Source organism: Gymnoscopelus braueri, assembly GCF_963280865.1.
Source record: "Gymnoscopelus braueri genome assembly, chromosome: 14".
In the NCBI taxonomy this organism is placed as follows: domain Eukaryota; kingdom Metazoa; phylum Chordata; class Actinopteri; order Myctophiformes; family Myctophidae; genus Gymnoscopelus; species Gymnoscopelus braueri.
The window spans coordinates 34,897,969-34,920,554 of NC_137619.1; the positions used below are offsets into that span (position 1 = coordinate 34,897,969).

Genomic DNA, 22,586 nt, shown 5'->3' on the forward strand with positions numbered 1-22,586 from the left:
TACCAACTTGAAATCACATTTGAAAGTCAGCATTCTCTTTGCTTGGTAGCTAATCCAATTAGCTATTTGGTTGCTAGCCCGTTTGACAGCAATGTAATGTATGTGTTGTTGTATGTATTGACTTTTGGACCTACCGTTAATTGATCCTTTTCATAGCAGACATTTTGACATGGATGTATAAACCCAGGTGAAGATTACTTTTTAGGTGGATATGTGTGTGTCAGCATGAAGTTAACTGTACATTGATTCCAGTGGTAACATCTAAAATAAAACAGACCTTCATCTTCTGTTTAAGCATCTATGAATTATGTCAAAATGTCTGCTGGGAAAAGAGTCAATATCTATTGGTTCTTACTAGCCTTGGCTCAAGACTATTATAGATGTATTTTGTTTGATCGAGTCTGACTTTTGCTTTCGTATTTAGGAAAGCAAAAGTCAGACTCGATAAAATACATCTGTGATAGTCTTGATCCAAGGCTAGGTTCTTGATCCAATGAATCTGAATATTAAGTTTCAGTTCACCCAATTGAGTTCACTTTAATAGGTGAGCCCCAGGATGTATCTCTCAGCATCATCCCTAAAGGTGTAACTTGGTTAATAAAAAGCTATGATTAACCGCTCCTATATGTATGTATTACCCATACCTTCCTCAGCCATGTAATTTTACTTTAAGTATCGAGAGTAGAATAGGTTGCATTTTCTTTTCTAACTTTATAATTGTATGCCACCCTACACCTTAAAAAATATGAAATGATTAAAAAAGGTTATGCGAGGTCAATGCAGGATAATAGTTCCCAGTGTCTTGTCCTAACACCATATTTCTAAGCATATACTGTACTGTCAGTGTGAAGAATGTGTTATCACTATTCAAGCATGGATGAATACATTTTTGTCTGTCAGTCAGTTATACTAGCTGAATCCAACACTAAGCCTATTATTCTGTCTCAACACCATATAACCCATCTTTCATTCTTCCATATTTCATTCATCCTCTTATTGTTTTGAATAGATTGCTTTAGTGTGAATTTCAACAAAAGATGACCTGCAATTCAGACTACCGGCAAAGCAAGTCATTGCTGTCGGGCATAAACCTTGTATCTCCATATTACATTTTTTATGCTCTTCATAAATGAATGCTCGCCTCTATTTTATACTTTGTTGTATTAAACTGTTAAACAAATTGCATAAATAGCTGATCTACAAGGTAATTGTGAGCTTATATAAAAAATCTTTGCCTATAATTATATTAAATGCCCAAAGTATGGATACCAGGTTGAAAGTGGTTAAATCTATCTGTGGGTTTCATAAATATTTAACCAATGAAAAGAATTAAGAGCCTGTGACTAAATAATAACTACCGTACATTGGATTCATTTGAACACAGGTAAAAAATAATAAAACGATCCTGAAAAGTAATTGTTTTGGACATACATGGTTCCCGCTCGACCGCGACAAAGTCTATTGTCTCTACAGCACCTGACATGGGATGGCAAAAGGTTAATCCAACCATTTCAAAGATATACCCCACTTCTCAAATATGCGCATTATGACATCCTGATACTGTTTGGTTATCCAGATTGGTTTGAGGCATAATCCATATAACCTCAGTATCTTATTTTTCAGCAGATGTCGGCAGTTGTATTGAGGGGTCTGTGTTTGACTTTGTGACTTGGTGTTTGCTTTTTATGGCATATTGAATTATCACATTCCATTACATTTACGTAGCTGGTCCTAAGCATTTCCCAATACAATCAATTAATTCCAGTTTACCTGCCTAAACTGCTGCAGGGGATGCAAGAAATACCTAGGCCCTACTTGTTTTCATTGCACAGTTCACAGCATTGGATGTAGATTGGAACGGTACTACTGTAACAATAAAATCCCATATTTCATTTAAGGAGGGCCGCCACCGGATTGCCAAAGGCCGGAGAGACTATGTTTTCGCTCCTGTCCATCCATGTGTCTGTGTGTTTGTCTGCCAATTTTCCCCAATTGTTTTTTAATTGGCCGCATGTTCGTGCTATAACAGGCCGCTTCACATTTTGGCCTATAACTCTTGAACTGTAGTCCTGGATTCCTTGGATCATGATGCAGCACACGTCATAAGCCACGCCCATTTTTTTGTGTTAATGTGTTTTCTTCAAACCACACTTTTTGCTACTACTCCTACAGATTTCACTCCAATCGGTACACATTATCTCTGTGGTCTGGTCAGGTGATCAAGATGTATCTGTCAGATCTTTCTGGTCTATGTCGATAACATAGATGCTACAGTTTCAGCTAAAACCAACCAACCTTTCCTCTGTGTTCCTCTTAGGAAGCAGGATGGTGGACAAAAACATCTACATTGTCCAAGGTGAGATTAGTGCAGTAGTTGGTGCCATCAAGAGAAACTCCAGATGGAATACCCACACTCCATTGGTAAGCTGTAATTTTATATTGTGATTTGAGGTTTTCTTTTTAGGAAAATTTGAGGTCCTTCCAACGTGTTTTAAAAGACTTTAACCCAAAAAAATACCCACTCAGATAAATCATGGTAGGGTTTTCTCTCTGTGTTCTGAACAAGCATTCGCTCTTGTAAATTAAGCCAATACGGAAGTCATGAAAGCGCTGCAGACTTTCTGATTTTTACTGGTCTTCAGTCCCCAGATGTGACCTTAATCCAGGTGAGCACCTTTTTGAGGGATTTTGGACCCATGTGCAGTTAGACAGTGCTCCCCATCACCGTCAAAACATCAAATGAGGGAATATCTTTTGTTAGAATGGTGTTCAATCCGTCCAGTAGAGTTCCAGAGACTTGTACAATCCGGTGCTGAAGTGGTTCTGGTGGCTTGTGGCGGTCCAACACTGTACTAAGATACTTAATGTTTCTTATTCCTTAAATTTGTCAAATCACTGTATATACTACAGGTGTGTGTATATGACTGTATATACTACAGGGGTGTGTGTGTGTATATCACACACACACACACACACACACACACACACACACACACACACGCACACGCACAGTTTATCTAAAATGACTTTTAGAAACAATGAGCTGTTCAAATATGAGAGGACAATCAGAGCTAAATTGAGTTGGATCTGAATGGCATTGAATTTTGATTAGAATTCTGAATTTCTCAGGGCGATCTCTAGAGATATTGACTATTATGCTTTTCTGATTATTTGTATGTTGTGTGCAGAAAACATTAAGCACCGGGTTTGACACCCTCAGAGATGGCTTTCATGAAACAAATTTGGTTCCACCTATTCTGCATTTTAATGGCAAAGCCTTAAATCTTAAATGTCCTCTCATGCTAGCATTTTCTCTTTCTGTCTGCACAGGATGAAGAACAGGACCCACTACTTAATAGCTTCGGGCAACTCAAAGAGATACTCAACAGCATAAAAGGTATGCTGCTTATTGTTTATATAGATCATGTGTGCAGTGACAGTCTAGAACATGTAAACCTACATAATATGTCTATTACATGTGTATATGCTCTCAGATGTATGTATTTCAGTCTATATGGACACACATGTGAATTTTGTATAGTCGCAATCTGATGCTCTCATGCAGCTGGGATTGGATGGCTGAAACAAAGGCAAAAGATTGCTGATGGCGCTGACATGTAGTTGGACTGTTCCAAACATTTGTCAGAATTGATGCATCAATTAACTTTTTTTAAGATTTTGCCCTCTTTTTCATCTAAGTCAGCTAAGGGATCAAAGTCAAAATCATGTTTGGAAAAGCACACATCACTATCTGTGAGCCACTGTCTATCTGGGACAGCATTTCTCATGACTATCAGTAGCATGTAGTTGAACTGTCCAAAAGATTAGTCAGAATTGATGTTTGTATCAATAAACTTACTCTCTATTAGAGGAGATCATAATCATTTTTTAAAAAGCACACTTCACCATCTGTGAGCCACTGTCACAGAGCACAATGAGCAGATGTAGCAGGTAAGTCTCATCTTCTTCCTTTTGCTCCTCTCAAGGTTAATACATCGTCATGTTTTATGTCTGCTCTTTTATTGTTTCTGATAGCAACCTATTTACTCGCTGTTCCCATTATGCAGAAAGATCAGCGCTTTTTGTATAGATCCCCAAAAACTGAATTGTTTTCTTTCATTTCTTTGTTTTTGTTTCCATTTTTTCCAATACGTTAGACTTCTTAGTGTTGGAACCAAACAAGTTGGAACTTGTGCATTCCCCTTGGACTCTGAGTAAATGTCCATAGGGTGCGTAATTCGGCCGAATTTCTTTTCATATTTGTGTCATGAGTACAGTACATGCCATGAATAAAGCATCAACCTGTATGAATGAGGCATGACCTATATCATTAGTTTTAATGCAGAACACACTGGTGATTATTTTTTATTTCCCAGTGTGTACATACCCATAGGATGTTTCAGTGTATGTGGATAAACCTTCAGTTGGGACGATTGCTATCACAGTGTGGCCTTTTCCCCCTTGTGTGAAGCAGAAGAGCATATTTAATCGGGTGTACTCAGCAGATTTCCACTGAGAAATGTCCTGGCCTTTCACATTGGTCAATATTATCTCTCTCAACATCTTACTGTGTGTGGGCCTTTTCTCCACTAGATCATTTTAACACATCCGACAGAAGCGATACTGCTGTTTGTTAATCTTTTAAACCAAATGCCTCATAATGAGCAAGTCCATAAAGGTAAATGTTAAGGGGACTTTTGCAATTGTTCATCAGTGGTCAACACACTGAAATCATCATGTCAAATTTAGTCAAATCCACTTTCCACTTCTCACTGTATGCCTCGGTACTTTTAACAGTGTTTTTTATAGAGGGAAAATATGGCCAAAAGCTCAATTTACAAATGATATTCCAATTTCTAATCTTGCATTGCCAGACGTTCAGAGATCTCTGCCTAGCCTACCGATACGTCTGGGGAAATCTAAATTCAATGTAGGGGCTAGAACAGCGGAGAAAACTGCCGCTAACACACCTATGCCCACTGCTTTGAAAACCAATCCTGATACTGTCTCAATATGAAGGACCGTTCTAAAGTCTTTTATAGTTTTTATAAATACAATAATTTGTTAAATCTCTGAATTATTTCCACCCAGTTTTAGTCCCTACATTGAATTTAGATGTCAACAGATATATACTGTAGGTAGGTGGAGATCTCTGATTGTCTGGCTATGCAAGACTAATGGTATTCCGATTATTTTGGCCAGTTCTACAAGTCTCCCCTTGGGGTAGATCAACCAGAGTAGTAATGTAATTGTGCCCTGTAATTTTAGGTCCTTGCATCCAAACGAGCTTAATTCAATTGCATTGCCTTGCATTGTCTTTCTTATATACTGTGACAAGTTAATTTATAATTTTTCCCAGTATTACTACTGCAAAGCACACCTGACTGATGAATTCTTAAATTCACATTTCTTCTGTATATCTTTACTGGATTACAAAGATTGTAAACATTCTGAAAAGTTGTTGTGTGGTAAGTTCTACTAACAACAAAGAACGCTAGACTAAAGATGTACTGTATGTCCTCCCGAGTAAAAAGACAAATAAAGGGTTTAATGAAGATTCAGGCCATTATGTGAGGAGAAAGGCCGACACCATTGTGTGTTTTAAAAAGTAACATTTTGATTATTATTTCTAGATATAGTTTTTTAACATTTCTGCTTTATTTTGATAGTGACAGCAAAAGAGAGACAGGAAAGGTGGACATAGAGCAGGGGAATGACTGCAAACTGGTGACACGCTTTCAGGATGGCTTTTTGTAATATTTTTGGGCTGTGATTGTACATTAACGTTAGATCAGTCAGTGCTTGGATCGGTATAAGGGTGTTATGATCAGTATTTTCTCATGTCTATTTGGCGTTAAATGTTGGTATGCCCCATTTGCCCAAGCAGTGTGTTATGATAGTCCTGAAAGGGGCTACATGCTGGTCTGGTACATGATGCTACATCTTGGCTTTTCTACTGAAATCATCATATACAGTTGGAATGCAGATACAAAAGGTCTGTCTATGAAACTTGTTTTGCTGTCACTGCCCAGTTAGTTTCAGGCGCTCGGGGGCGAAGCTTTCATTGTGTGACAGGTTATGTACCCTCTCTTTTTGTCAAGAGACGTATGAATTACATACACATTACAGTACATATTTTAGATATACAATTCTTATTTTAATAGCAGTCAAAATCAATTTGCATTACCTGAAGATATTAGAGAAAATGTAAGCAGTCACTTTTCCTAATTGTTTCTTTTGTAAAATGTTACTTCTGAATCCTTGTCGTTTGCCAGCAGTTAAAGCCATACTTATTTTTTATCATGAGATTATATGTTTTTCCTTGTTTGATGTTACTTGGAACAGTAAAGATCTCTAGTTGAGGGTAAAGATTGAACATGACCTCAGTGTTTTGCCTATTTCTCTATCGCCATGTGTGGTGGTGATTGATCATGTGTGAGTGCCAGCCTGTGTAAATGGAGTGGCGCTAGCTGACAGCCCTCAGACCAACCAAGCCAGCTCTGCGGTCAGCCCTATGTCGTCATGCCTTTGCAATGAGAGTCCACTCCAGGCAGCTCCCACAAACCAACAAGTCAGAGTTGTAGCAGCCGCGAGCAATGGGAGAGATGCAACATATGGAGTCCCAACAGCCATGGTCTCAGTGCCCCCCCCCCGCCCCTCCAGCCCCACAACCCTAGTGCTCCCTTCCTCTGGGGAATGCCTCTGCTGCTATGAGATGGACAGGCACGGCTGTGCCAGGGGCCTGGTAGGAATCCGCAGCACTTTTTTTTTTTTTTACCCCCCTTCCTCTTTCACAACTGCCAGCCTCCTCCCTTCTCACCCTCAGATCACAAAAAGCCTTGTTGGTTTGCCATGGCTACCAGCATCATGGTGCAAGTGTGCTGTTATTATCCGTACCATATGATTCCTTTACTACTGACTTGTAGGTTAAATGTATTTGAAAAGGGGACTTTGAACTGCTTTTCATAACATGTTTTATATTTATATTCTATTAACCTTTGTTTAATTTAATAGGATATATATATAATGGAATAATTAATGAGTTCCTTTACAGGATATGTAGAACCCTTGTTGTGTCCTTAACTTGAATGTCTTTGTTATGATGAGAGACGCATTGGAAATCACATCACCAGCTGAATTGTGTGCTTGACGCTGTGCTGATCAATTTGTTTTGTTTTTGCAGCAGCATAACGATCCCCCCCCCCCCCCAACAGATACACACATAGGCCATATCTATATCTCTTCCTCCTCCCGTCCTCTCTCTATACACACAAACCCACCAATATTTCTGTGTGAAATCTTCCGGGTGGGCTGTGTTGTGCTGCTGCTCTGAGGGTTCCTCGTGGCCCAGCTGTCTGCTTAATGAAAGCCCAGTAATTCCATTCACTCTGGTGTGTATCGTAGCTCCCTCTAACAACAAAAGCCAACCAGTGAAGGAAATGTGGATTAGTCCCCATAAGGTTTCTCAGACCCTTTTTCTCTCTTATTCTCTTTCTCGCTCTGACTCAAGCGTTCTCCCCTGTGTCCCCCCCACCACCCCCCCCCACCCTCTCTCTCTCTTGCTTCAACTCCCCCTCCTACGTTCCGTTGTTGAAGGTCCCACAATTCTGCCTCCTCTTGTTCTGCCCAGTGTGATTGGCAGGACCATGTGCTATGGCGCTGGCGAGCAGTGCAGCTGGAAGTATATCATCTGCAATTTTAGTTGGGTAAATATAGCAGGGAGTCTTGTCAAGCAGAGAGATAAATTGTTCTGGGAAAGGAAGTGTTGTCTCTCTTTCTGAAAAGGGGGGTGGGTGAGTTTCCTATAACTTCTGGAAGACGGGAGGTTTTCGCTTGATTTTCAAACAAAGAGGGCACAGTTAGAGAAGTTGGGCCAACAGCGGAACATGTGTTGCGGTGCCTCATCCCCACCTAGCCCAGCCGCTCTACCTCATCATCAGAAAGCAGAACCCATGCCTCATATTTGGATGGGATGTTTTGGATTGGACCTAATGCCTAATCTTCCATCCCTAAGCTCATTAGACCCATATAATTGAGTGCTTTCCACAGCTTTGCGGTTGGCATCTGTCTTTACATCTGAACTGCTTGTTTGCAAACTCTAAAAGAAACGTCTTGCCCCTATTATTATAAACTAATGAGATGGGGCTTTCCGGTCAAAAAGCAGAGTGGGTAGATTAAAAAGAAAAAAGAGAATTTCTGACGGACAGAAGGAAGAGACACATGTTGGTGGACAGAGATGTGCACCATTGTGGCATAAAAGCGGAATAGGAAGACAGTTGTGTGTGTGCACCGTAGCAAGAAGTGTAATCAGGGATTTACATAGCTCATTCCTGTTGTATTTTCATGCAGTATCTTGGTATGATTATTATCTATTAGACATCCAACCTGCCTTATTGTTTTTCCACACAGATTGCGCTCTTCAGATATGTTAGGTCTTCACTGGAACAGTATGGAATGATGCTGCTGTGCACTAGTCAGTGAACATTTGGTTAAATGGACCAGTAGCCCATGTGATGACAGGCCTGGCCATGTGGGCATGTCTTGTCTAATCCTGGCACTGCACTGGAATTGCAAACAAGCAACTAATGGTGACAATTGGCACTGAGATATGATTTGTGCTGTCTCAGTAAGGATGAACTCTCCATTTGAGTCTACTTCATGTTCATGTTCATGTTTGAACCCATAAAAAAGCCATACGCATTAGGGGGTTCTCTAACATCAAGCATGTTTTTTCCCCCCTAGCAATATATTGAGAGTTCCACCTCTCCCATGACATTGCCAATATTCCATATAGGATCTACAAAAAGACAAATCTGTCTCAATCCCCCGTTGAATAATTCTGTGGATTTGTATTATTGGTAGACCATACCTTGGAGAATAGGAAGTGTTCGTTGAACAGCAATTCATTCAGAAATATATTTTATTCCTCCTCGTGCTCCCTTGTCTTTTTTTCTTCTTCTGGTCTACCTTTGTTATGCAGAAGTCAGTCCCAGCCTCAGCTTTTTAAATCTTCAATTCTTTTTTTCTGCCCTCCTTCCCCATCAAACCCCCTCTCCCTTATAGCGAAGGTCAGATTTTTGACAAGTCTGCAGAGGAAGCAGCGGCCCTAAATCCCTTCATTTTTATTCATACAAATACAGGTTTAGAGATTCCGACACCCACCAGATCCAAAGCCAGGGCAGCCTTTTTGACTGACAGCTTTCTCCCTTTTTTTTTCTCCAAACACTAACGAAATTCACAAGCACACCTCTAATTGACTCGAATCACCAGCACGGCCCCAGAGGTAGATATCGGGAGGTGGGGTGGGGGGCTGGGATGAGGGGCATGGCAGTGGATTTGCAGAACGAACGTTGTGGAGGATGATTTGATCACATGCCAGCTGACCTTTCAAATAATTATTTCGCTGTCCCCTAAGCAAAGGACAAAGCAGAGATAATTTTGTGCGGAATAGCAAAAATTAGGCAGGAGATAAATTACTTTTAAAAAGTAAAAAATTGGCCTTTTATACATTCTGGTAAAGTGGAACTTGTTCAAAAGCGCATGCTTAATTATACCATTACAGTGTCATAATTGTGTTTTGAGTTTCGATTGGTTTTTGATTTTTCTCCTTTTGTTTTCATATGGGCTAATCCAGGCATTACTGACAGCCTCACTAATTCATCTCATTTTACTGTCTTGTCAATCATCAAGAGTGAGCACACACACGCGCTCGCTCTCAATCACAGTTCAAGGTCAAGTGTGTGTGTGTCATCTCAACCACCCAGCTGCGCTCAGGCAGGCATAGCTAGGCCTCTGAGGGTCGCAGCCTGTGCACGTGGGAAATGACTGCACCCTTTTTGGCCCCCGCTCTCCTCTGCCACCTGATATCCGCACATATATCACTCCCAATTGAACCAGCAGAATGTAGTTGGCAAATGCTGTGAAGAACAGCCATAATTCATTTCGCCCAATCACTTATGCAAATGTATGTACTCATGACTACATTCTGCAAGAAAAGAAATGGCCTCACGTGAACTCTTTGCACATCTATTGTGTTAACTAGCCTACAGGTTTAGCAGTGATTGAGTGTCTGATTGTTATAGTCAATTCTCAGTCCGTTTGTTTGGTCTTATGTTAAATTAACTTTACCATAATTTGAATGGCTGGGGTGAACATCAAGTATGTAAAAAATGTACACCTGTAAACCTTTGATGTGACAATAAAGTTGGAAGTTAATGCCTTGATTTGCTTACTTGCTTTTAATTGGGTGCAAACTAACAAATAATATAAATAATAACAAGAAAAAACAACAGACGATCCGGGCACTCGGGAGTAAAAAAGAGGAAAAGCCTTTTATTATTTTTTACTGCCAACAGGTTTCGACCTTGGTAGGTCTTCATCAGGGCGACAAATAATCACGTTTCGACAGTGCATCACAATGCGTCATCTTCAAAGTCAAATGAAATCATTTGACTATGTTTGTTTGTTTGCACCTTTATTAAATCTTTTAAGCAAATCAAGTGCTCTTTTCTGTCTTTTCTGAGAGCAGCCAGCAACCTCCGTTTGGAGAGTGGATAAAGTGCATGAGACCCCGTCAACGCCAATGATTTTAATTTTCCTTAGTTTTGGATCCATGTACTAGATAGAATTGTTAGTAACCCCTGGGGTATATTGGCATGCTGTTAGTGATATTATGAAATGTAGGATTGTAAAGTGAAAATATTAATAAAAATGTATATAGCAGTCTAAAAATGACACGTAAACATGTTGCCATTTTTTCTTGCCACGGGAATTTACCGATAAATCATAATTTATTGGAGTTGTCATGTATCATGTTAGTCTATCTGTTGAATGCTGGTACAAGAATATTGCATGGATATGATTATGGATATCATGCTTATATTCACCATGGAGAATATTGTAGGCTTCCTGTGTAAATACATTGCCAGACTCATCATGCTAGCTCATATGCTTCAACAAGTTTCAGATTGTGAATGAATTCCACTTACATCTATACACAGGAAGAATATAAGTGACTTATTCATCAACTAAACAAATTGATTAAACTCCGCTGTGCCAGACTAATTTCTGAAGCATTGAGCATTTAGCTAACATGTCTGGCCTCACATCCTTGGTTACAGTTACAAGTATTTCACCCTTTCAGGAATTTACTACTGCTGCCCACCAATGAGATCGGGAAGCATCGGCCTGATTTATACTTGGTTGCACGCCGGTGTCACACACCGAAAGTAGCCGATCTACAAGCTCACAACGTGTTGGCGATGCGTTGCGTCGTGAGCTTGTGGATCGGCTATTTTCGGTGCGAGACACCCGCGTGCGACTAAGTTTAACTCGGGCTTTCCTTTCCTTTGCAGCTAAACCAGAGACCTCGGTTTCCATTACAGAGACTAGATAGTGTCCTGTCTGCCACTGCTCCAAACCTTTCATCTCTTCTTGTTTGTGGGGAAAGGGATGGGCGCTTAGCACCTCAGCAGGGCTAACGCCTCAGTGAGGCACAGAGTTAAACATTTCTAAGAACAGGTCTTGGGTTTTCATTATTAGGTGTATGCCGGGTGATGGCAGCTGCCATCAAGCTATTTTAATTAAACTAACAAAGTAGCTTTACTTGGCAATCGGTATAAATAGTGAGATGTGTGTGGCGAAGTGGTTGATATGGTCCACCAAGTATTATGCTGGTTTTATACAGTGTGACTCAGTAGTCATAAAAGTGCCCATCAAAATGGAGCATGATTAATCGGGGGGGGTTCACCTCCCCAGACAGGCTGCCACCTAGCGCTGGTTAGTAGCTGTAAATCTGGCCAGTTAACAGTGCCCTAACCAGGGACTGACAGGCAGGGCTTAGGCCCGGTGTGAAGAGTGGATGCAACTGTTGTCCTGTTTCAGACAGAGCCTCTCAACAATGTGCTGAGTGGATGGAGAGTCTCAGCAGAGGGCCATTAATCATGCCGTGCCGGGGTGTCTGTGGAAAGCCACCGGGTGATCATGGGTGGGAGTATTGGAGGGAATTGGGGGGGCGCGGTTAGAGGGTGGCATGGAGGATCCGGATGTGCTGACAGGAACAGAGGGCAAGATGTGAGCAAAACAAACTCGCACCCTGTGAGCCCCAAAAGTGCGGCAGGCAGGGGTGCTCATGTATGCTTTGCACTCTCATTAAAGCCATCTGTATGTACAGGGACATTTTTCAGCACCATTTTGAAATTGTCTGAATGAGACTTGAATGTCACTGATTGTAGCGTACAGGTCAGAAAACATATGACACCTTGAATTAAAATGTGAAATTAACACAAGGCAGAAGATGTCAAAGGATGCACATATATGGTGTTAATGGGATTGCCAAGGACTTCCATCTTATTCTGATTTAGACTGTGGTTATCTGAACCTGCAACCTGAAAGGAGTCACAAAAAATGTCACACAGGATGTGACTGTCACACAGGATGTGATTAAGGCAATATATGACTACATTTTTAAACGGTCCATATTCTGATTTTGGTGAATAATCAAAGTTGTTTACATTCCTTCCCATGACATGATTTCCCCCTTAACCCTGATCATATTGATACGATTACAAATGGTGGCAATAGCCAGCACAAAACAAATCAGTCTTTGTCTTTGTTTGTGTAAACCAACACATACTGGTAAACTTATTTTGGGATGTTTTTTTACACATGCATATGGTAATTATTAAATAATGATATGCTCACTATATTATTATACTATACTATACTACACTATATTATATTAGTGCTACGCCAAAGACAAAGTAAAATGTGGGAAATTACTACAACTTCCAAACACAAAGCATGTCCGGAGCTTGAAAAAAAGACAAATGTGAACTTGAGAAGCAGGTGTTTGTTTGCTTTGTTAGCTAAGCTAACCCCTGTGGTTACACACCTGTTTGTGGGGGGTGGGTAAGGGAAAGTTTTAATTAGCCAAGTACATTTGCACATACCTGGAATTTGTCCTCTGCATTTAACCCATCTTAACTATTAGGAGTAGTGGGAAACTATTGAACAGTTCATGAGGAGCAGTTAAGGTTTCAGTGTCTTGTTCAAGGGGACTTGGGCATCGGTAGGAGAAAGATTGAACAGGGAATGAACGGGAATCAGACTTTTAATACCCAAAATCCATGTTTGGATTTTGGGTAGTTAAAAACCATAAAACAGCATTGGGATCCCATTGATAACTGTGTGTGATTATAGAATTATCTCAGCAAAAATTCATCAGTCATTAAGAAATATAAGTTTGATTAATCAAATAATATCTTTAACACTCAAATCCAAACTTGAGCCACTCAGATAGGAATTAAAAATTAGTTTTGAACTCTTGGGGCAGGGGGACTACTCTAAATCCTAAGCCACTGCATCTTCTGAAAACATGTTTCATTATCATGCCATGTAGGAAATATGTCTCGAAGTATTTGATTAGCTTAACATTGTCTCTGGTGCCATTTTGTGTGACATCAACAATCAACTACCTTTTGGTGGTTGGGATTGTTTACTACAGTAGTTGGACCCTGGACATTAACTGCCATTCTGTTGTACCATAATAGCACAAGAGTATACAATCCCTGCTAGCGACCCCTTCAGGCTGTGCTGCTCCTTAAACCCAACTGGACCAAGTGGTTTGAACCGACCGACATTGTGGTTAGAGCCCCAAAAGTAAAATAAAAATAAGTACCATGATTAAAAAATTTCAAAGGGCCTTTAGAACAGAAAACAAGTGGAAATTGTGGTGTAATTGTGGCACTAAATGCCATTGGGGTCACTTAATTCTCTAGTGTTTATCTGGCTTTATCCTGTTAGATTATGCCCTCTACACACCAAGCCAGCGTTTGGCCATCAGTTCCGCCGATAAACATCTGTGGCCAAAAATCAGTCGTGGTAGTATGTTGGAAATCAGTTGTAGTATTTTCGGTGTTACATGGGCAGGGTAGGAATTTCCTAGAGGCCATGAAGGCCATGGCTGCTGTAGCCCCTCAGTTTGGCCTTATGCCCTTTAAAAGATGATGTGCAGTGGGCTAGATGGAGGGGGTAGAGCTGTGTGTGTGTGTGCACTCGGAAGCAAGTGTCATGGCAATTTGACCATTAGATTTTGAGCTATATAAGTGGAAATATTGCCAATACGGATTGCAATAGAGGCCACGTGGTCACTAATGACAGGTTATTTGTGTGTTTTTTTTTACTACCCCCTCTGCCTTTTCGTCTCAATGTGGAATCACTTTGTGTAGCTAGCTTTGGTGGCTAGGCTATGCGTTTGGTCATACAATGGTGATGTGTGGCGAAAATAGTCGAGTTACAAGCGTTTTGTTATCTTATAGATCGGCTTAATTTGACTTGCAACACTGTAGTAAGACGGAGTATACAACCTAGCTGAAAAACTTGAGGGGCATTCTTTGCAATAGCTATTGTAGATATGTAGATACTGTGGATATGTTCGCACACTGCAGGGCTTCTGTTGCACAATTTGAATGCACCATAAATAGTGAGACCAAGGGATCACTCACTTTTTATGGTGCGTTCAATCTGATACAGGAGCCCTGCAGTGTGCAAACTTCAGATTTGTCGTCTTGGATTTTATACTTTATGTTCAGCACCTGCGCAGATGTTTTTTGGGGCATGTGAACAATACACATTCTTATTTTTATTATCAGTGCATTTGTAGATGTTGTACCTAAACCAAATTTGTTCCTCTGCCGGGCTTATCCTTGTCCCACAGAGTCTAGATTCGATCAGTTCATGTCTGGACCCTCCATAATTTGAGTTGTCAGTTGTGAATCAGTGCCGAGGTTCCCCTGTGTTACCAGGATCACGTTTTAATGTTCTGTTAAGCATATTCTTATGAGGTGGTAATTTGGTTCAGTGCGAGAGATATCCCTCTATGTTGTCTTTGTTCTCCCTGGAGGTAAGAGCTCTTAAGATCAGTGTTGCTTTTAATGACTCCACACTTTGAGCTCAGAACATTATGAAAGCAGTGGGTATTAAGGTAGAGTTTGGGACATTTCAACACCTCTGCCTCCTGCTCCCACTGCTCACTGGAGGACCGCTCTAAAAACAAACTCACGGGCCACTCGTGGTGACACTTTGATGGGGTGGACGGCATTTGCAAGATTGGCGATACAAGCCGGTATTTGCAATTTTTTGGAGGTGCCAAGTGTTGGATTTCAATGTGTAAATGATTTGTGTTTCTAACTTTAGCACCAGACACAAAGCTGAAGCTGGTTCAGACAAAGAGGCAACCTGACTTTTGTTTACACATCTAGCCGTTATGTCTCTGTGTTACTGTTAACGGACCATATTCTTTACATCTTAATAAGTCATTTTAAGTTGGGCACATTCAGTGCTTTGACATTTGCGTTGGTTTTAAGGAGGCTTTTATTGTCCTTAAGACTACTACTTGTTGTTAACTAGTTGTACAAACTCTTGTTCTATTTTTGTATTGTTTTATTGGATCTTGTTTAGTCGATACACTTATTTGTTTTAGCTCGTGCTCATTTGATTTTGCTATTTTGTCTCATCTGTTTAAGAAAGTAGGTAGCTGATATATTGCACTTTTACCTTAGCGCTAGGTATACTCTTGATTGCTTGTTTTTGCAGGAAATGCACTTAACACATACAGTGCCAAGATCGCGTCAACACGTTCTTTCAAATCCATCGCTTGAGTGCCAGGATTCCTAAGAACGAGTTGACACGTTCTTTTGAATTTTCATTGTTTAATCTGTGATCGCACGGCTGTGTTTATTTCTCATCAACACTTTCGTTTTCCACTTACGTCACACTCACCCGGAGCCGGATGTAAAAAAAAATATTCATTTCCGGGTCACGTTGTTTTTCTCCGGTGATTTTCGGCCAGAATAAGGAAAAACACGGTTTTTCACACGGTATAAAAGACAAACGGACAGCTCAACTTCTATTTTCTTTGGTCCGGGTGACTAACAGTCATCGTCGTAGTGTATCACAACGTTTTCAGGCCGATCAGCGGGCCGGGAATTGTCGAAAACGTCACATCCTTTGAATGACCGGATATGACGTGGGCCTGTTTGGGAGGGGGTGAGCGAGGTGATCAATGTTTGGATGTGCTGCTCTCTACTGGTGGAACAATCGTAGGTGCTTGACAACACAATCAGAGAATGTATTTGAATGAGAAATTACAAAACAAAAAAATTAAAAACACGCAAATTGCTGGCACAGGGGTGAGTACATTATGAATAAACTCTGGCAGTCAATGTGTTAAGACTTCTGGTGATTAGTAGTTTCGTTCCCTACCTATGTTTAATGCACTTATTGTAAGTCGCTTTGGATAAAAGCGTCTGCTAAATGACTGTAATGTAATGTAAGACAGTGGCTAATGCAATCCTAATTAATCCTCTGGAAGACTTGTTGAAGAGTGTATTAGTGTCTCTAATTCATTGAAGAGCATATTTGCTGCCATGAAGGCCTGGCCTGTATCTATCCACGTAATTGCCTTGTTAATTTTGGGGGAATCTGAATTTGAAACTCAAAATGGTGTCAGACCACTGGCTGATAAAGCATTGACCAGTTTAGATTAATCTCATCTCTTATGCACTTTTAGATATTGTTAATTTCAATTACATTGTTCTGAAATAGTTTCTTAACTCACCAGCTGCCAGAGTTATTTCAGATTTTTAGCTGTTGGCTGCCAGAGATTTTTAATTGAAAAACAAAAAGTACTCAGGAGCCGAGATACAGAATTTTTAAGTTTTAAGTTAACAAGGAAGTGGATAGGAGTCTAGATCTTCGTAAAATCATATCTCCTTGGTCTTTGGGTCAAATTTAAAAAAAAAAAATTTAAAAGAAAAAACCTTTTCAATAAAACGCATTTATGCGTTATTGGCAGGCAAGTGATGGATTCAATAGAACGCATATATGCGTTATTGGCAGTAAATGAGTTAATACTCACGACAATATGAGAGGTTAGTTATTGTTAAATTATGTCAACTGGTGCGCCGATGGTCTTGTGGTTAGGGCGCATACAACAAATAGGCTCTAACGCCTGACAGCGAGTCGCTGGTTTGATTCCCGAGCCTGACGGACTTTGCTGCGTGTCACTCCCCCGTCTCTCTCTCACTGTTTCCTGTCCTATCTTCACTGTACTATCTATAATAAAGGCAGAAAAGACCCAAAAATATCTTATATATATATGTCAACCATGTCAGACACTCATACTTGATGAATTGAATACATTTGACCACAATGGAAACAAGCCCTCAGGGCTTTTTGTGTTATCCTTTTAGCATTACAATTGCGTAAATGTACCTGCTGTACTGTTTGCAATTTGTTAAGAAAGTATTCAATCAATCAATGTTCTGTGGTGAAAAAAAACTCATTGTATTTGTAAGGTCCTTAAAAATTATGTAATTTTTTTGCTTAAACAGATAATTATCTCAGATATTTTCTCTTTTCATGTTCTGAGCCTTTTTCAGCTGCGCTGATAAATGACCTATTCTGGCTGCTGGGGGAGCTGTTGAGGGAATTTTCAATGAAGGCAGATTTAGTTTTCAAGCTTTCTCATCCTTTACCCAAACACGGTAAAGCTTTTCCTGCAGTATGCCTCACTGTAAGAAACACTTCACTGTGCTTTCATTGAACATCTTGAAAAAGCTTTACCCGTGGGGGACTTCCGGGTTGCACGTTCTTTCTTAGTTAAAAATAAATAAATATCACAAAAGTGTTTACAATGGTCCTGGCCAATATATATATATATGCATGCAGATACAAATAAGAAAAATTCATGGCAGAAAGTACTTCCCTTTTTCTTTGCGGTGTGTGTAAAATTTGGCGGACAGGTTTTCTTTTTCTTTTGGTGGGTGGGATTATTACAAGCAATAAACATTTTAAGAAATAGCTAGACAGACTTCTTATATATATTTTTTTTTTGTTTTTGGTAGGGTAAGGGTCAGAGAGACTTACTGTTGGTATCGGCCAGAACGCTTTTTGAACCTCCCAAAATTATATAACAATTATGAAAAAGTTACATTTTATCATGTGGGCCCTTTAGTTTGCATTTCAGTTCATTGTTGTTGATTATCAGTCTGTTGAAACAATATTTTCACTACAACCTATATTGAAAATTCCCTGTTCTCTCCGTTTATGCCGTTGTCTGTGTTCCTACAATTCCCATGATGCATTCCATTTGCAAGCATTACCCATACTGTCTGTGGCTGCCATTATATCAACCTGTTTCAAGCATCAGCCTGGTATATTACCCATACTGGTGTAATACCCATACTGTCTGTGGATGCCATTATAGCTACCTGATTCAAGTATCAGCCTGGTATATTACCCGTACTGTCTGTAGCTGCCATTATAGCAACCTATAGTCACTGAGGGTAGCAGTAACAAATATGGAAATAAATAAATAATTAATTGCCATTTTCAAAACAAGTTTTCAATTTTATTCCAGTGACGTAACTGTAGTAGACAGCAGCATTTCAGACACACTCAGAAGGATATGCAGTTTTATGGCAGAAACTGGAACATTAGCCCTACAACAGATATGAGATAATGTTGAAAATAGTGAGCGCCCCTTTAAATCTATATTGTTGGGAAAACAACCCAACATAAATTAGGATAAGCATGAACATGACACGGAGCTGTAGGTTGGCGCTAGCCAGCCTTGTCAGGAAGTTCTGCAATGTGGACAGCACATAAGTCACCATTGCTACATTGTCTTCTCCATCACTCAAAGTTATGCTGTGTTACCCTAACAAGGTTGCAAAAAATGTGTTAGTCACTGTGTGGACAGATATAGGGTCTGCCAGTCCTCCACTCCTTTGCAACAAGATAGATGATAGATAGATGCTTTATTTGTCTTTTGCTCCAAGGAGCCATCAGAACATAAAAAATCGCAGTGGTTGCTTATCGTCGCTGTCAGTAGAAGCATCGTATCTTCAAAACGGTTACTTTTCAGGCAAAAATAAATCATATTCCCCCCCCCCCCAAAAATAGCAGCTTGTAGATCTTCTATCTTCACTACTTTTGCCAGACACTGTCATACGATAAAGTATGAAATAGGCCATTCATTTATGAAAAAACTAAAAGATGAAATATAGATGAACGTTTTCTGCCCAAGAGTGACAATATATACATTATAGTTATACAGGGCTCAAGTTGGTTTCACTCTCGCCTATGGATCAATATCATACTTTGTTTACATATTGGTAACAATGGGGCAGGGAGGGGAGAAAGCATTTGGTACTAGCGACGGTATAATCCTTTGTGGCGTGTAGTAAAGCCGGTGAAATCAAACCACATAGTCTGGTCTCGGGGAGCTGGGAGGAGGTGGTTTTTGTTGTTCTGGAAAATAAGGGCCAATATTAGTATTGCGAGGAGGCACTGTCTTGCTTGTGTGGCGCTCACATCCTTAAGCCTTGGGCGTCCCTGTGTGAATCCCAGACTGCCTTGATGGACTGGGTTAATAAACCTCTCGGCAGCCCGCCCTCCGCCCTCCCTTCCCTCCCTCCCTCCCACACACAGATGCATTCAGACACACTCGCACTCTCACACACACTAACACGCGGACTCTTGACACACACAGCTGCTTGTTATTTCATGCCCCATAAGGGGGCTGCGACCACGAACATTCTAATACACATATCCAATTAGATAAGCATTGCATCCCACATTAGTTTCAAACTGTGATTCTCACAGATACATATACTGTATGCATCCACGCTTGTGCTGGACGTAGATTGTATTTTCTTGTGCAACTCTTGTCGTAAAATATTACATTTATTTAAAGCTGTACTTCACTTTGTTGGAACATTGGGTTGAAACACCAATATCCGCTGTGTGCAGTAACCACTGGCTTTTGCCCTTTCTTTTTAGATTTACAGGATGTATGCAATTTGACAACCCATTTCTCTACACAGAACCATTATTTTCATGGGAGGTTGCACTAGGGATGCACAATGTATCGGTCAACATATCGGTGCTGACAATGACTTAAAAAGGCGTTATTGGTATCGGACAGAACTGTATTAATGATAGGTCGTACTACTGATATGATGACGCGTGAATTATGTGCCAACCACATCGATGCGTTACCAGCTCAGTGGCCTTGTGGTTAGTGTCCACCCTGAGACAGAGGGGTCAGGGTGCAATCCCCAGCTGAGTCATAACCAAAAACTATAAAAACCCAATGCGGTCTCCCTGCTTAGCACTCGGAACCAAGGGTTGGATTGGAGGCAAGTCTAGCGTCATGTAAAGGAGTGTACTTGTACATCCATCAAGCAGCCTCATGCTACGGAAAAAGGAGATAAGCTCCTGACCTATGGGCCACATGGCTCGGGTACTTACTTCATGTTGATGTGTTGTTGAAAAAACTGCTTGTGTTAAACATACCGACACAGAAGACCATGTCTGCAGTGTGGAATTATTTCTCTGTCTCTGAAAGTGACAACAAATTTGACACCAAACTTAATAAGCCACCTATAGATTCAACATCCCACATTTTGGAGATGACAATGCAGGTATATTGAGAATTATTTGTGTTGACAGTTCTAGAAATGCATGCGAACACCTACAGGCTGCACCAAAATAAAATCATGTTTTACCTGAACCCAATCCCATAATGAATATACTTTGGAAATGATCATTTCCAATCACAAAATGCAACAGTTAAACAGATTCTATTTTATCAGTTGCACAAGTAATTCGCAATTCACTCTCCAGACTCCCTGTTGATGCCAGAATGGCGGCTTCGCCGGCTTGCATGTTTGATGAGGTGGCGGTGGGTACCGGGGATTACTCATCGCCTTGTTCATTGAACATGCCAAGGCCGATACTCGATTACACTCGAGTGAAATCACCGTACAAAACTCTGCCGGACATCCATAGGGTTGTCATCCCCCGTCGTGTTTCAACTCGGAACAGAAGGACACTGGCAAAAGGCAATAGCTTCGAAGTGGACACACGGAATTAAAAAAAGACGTCCTATTTCTGGGCTGCAGCTGGGGGTTTTGAAAGGAGAGTGTGTTGTAAAGGTGACTAGGGTCAAAACTCTCTTGTCGAGGGATGAAGGGGTGTGTAGTTGTGTGTGTGGTGGGGGGGGTGGCAGTTGGATAGAGGCGTGCTGGCGGGTGTACACAGGGAGGGGACGGGGGGGGGGGGTGATTAAACAACTGCATGCGTTTGGGAGCATAAATATTGAATCGAGAAGAGGTGACATATGCGGCGAGTGTGCTTTAAACCTGTTGACGCGCCCCTTCTTAAATAGAATGGGATCAGCGCCGCCGATTACAAATTTTGACAAAAGCCGCCTGCTGACAGGGGAGGGAGCCGACGGGGCCGGCGTGAGCCAGTGCAGCTGACGAGGGGACATGCTAACAACCTGGGACAACAAGGAGGTGTTGATTGGTCTGAAAGCAAAATAGACCTGCCGATCTATGCAGCCAGTTTCACTCCCTGGTTCCTCGGTCTACTGAGTTGAGTTTTTATGGCCTTGGATGGTGTTACTCTAGCAAAGAGATCTGATGTACCGTAGCTTAGACACAGAGTTGGTATAACGAGGGTTGATATTGGGTTTGAACAGGTTCCTGGATGGTAAATCAGTTAAAAAGATGATACAAATTGAATCAAAGTTGTGAAATGTTGGAGGTATATATACGTGTCATTGTCGCAGATTAGAAGACAAGAGGACTGTAATTCCTAAACAGTAAAAGCAAAAGATTTTTTATGTTTTGTGTTTCAATTCATTGTTTTGCTACAGCACATGTATGCAGTGACACTGTGGTTAGATGATTAAGGTTCTTTACAAGCCAGACTCCCCATATACAGTTGGCTAACACAAAGTTTGTATTACAACTGTGGAATTGTAGAGTTGAGGTGGTAATAACAAAAACAAAGGCAGTTGGAGATGCAGTATTTATCCTCACTTCCTCAGATTCGCCCGTTGTAATTTATAAACCCGTCAGTGAGAGGGGCGCCCTTCTCCATTTAAAGACCCCTGCCTCCCCTGTGTCTGACCAGTGCACAGTCTGCAGCCATGCCAGCTATGCACATAAGCCCGTGTTGGTTTTAAACTGTAAAAATTCCTGCTAAACCATCTCGAGAAGAGCAGATTATGAGTAGTGAACTGTTGTCTCTGATTTTACGACCTGGGAACACTTGTGGGGTACAGCGGCAGCATGTCTTGTGTTTTTTTATTTCCTTTGGGGTGGTGGTGATGGGGGGGTAGACGAGGGTGGCTGGAGGCCTTCTTTATCTCAGACACGCAGGTCAGGGGGGACTGAACTTATGAACCACTGGGCAGCACTGTTACTGTTGAGTCAAGTATAGGTCAGACTAATCCAGGGCTCAAAACACAGATTCCTCTGAACTCAACACCACAGATGTATAGGTCTGCTCTTTATATAGAAGCAACACGTACTGACGTCTGCATCCACCTATTCGAAAGAAAATCTATGATGTATGCACAGAAGTAAAAAAGGAGTGAACTCTCTGTAGGTTTCTTTCTGCAGGTAGTCCTAGTGATACATATAATTGGAGTTTCATTTAGCATGATATTTGTGATCGATGTGTGTTAACGTTCAAGGTGTATGTAGTCTTTTGTCTGGCTTCCAACCCTA

General features: G+C 40.8%; 1 protein-coding gene across 4 annotated transcripts in view; it reads left to right on the top strand.

The window, feature by feature from the left end:
- Nucleotides 1–22,586, top strand: part of gbf1 (golgi brefeldin A resistant guanine nucleotide exchange factor 1) — an 85,924-nt gene that overhangs the window by 828 nt on the left and 62,510 nt on the right. For all 4 annotated transcript variants that reach the window (XM_080449959.1, XM_080449961.1, XM_080449960.1 and 1 more), the window contains exons 2-3: nucleotides 2,318–2,421; nucleotides 3,331–3,397. In XM_080449959.1, coding sequence (XP_080306085.1) covers nucleotides 2,326–2,421; nucleotides 3,331–3,397 — 163 coding nt within the window. In that variant the 5' untranslated portion in view covers nucleotides 2,318–2,325. The remainder of the gene's footprint in view (nucleotides 1–2,317; nucleotides 2,422–3,330; nucleotides 3,398–22,586) is intronic.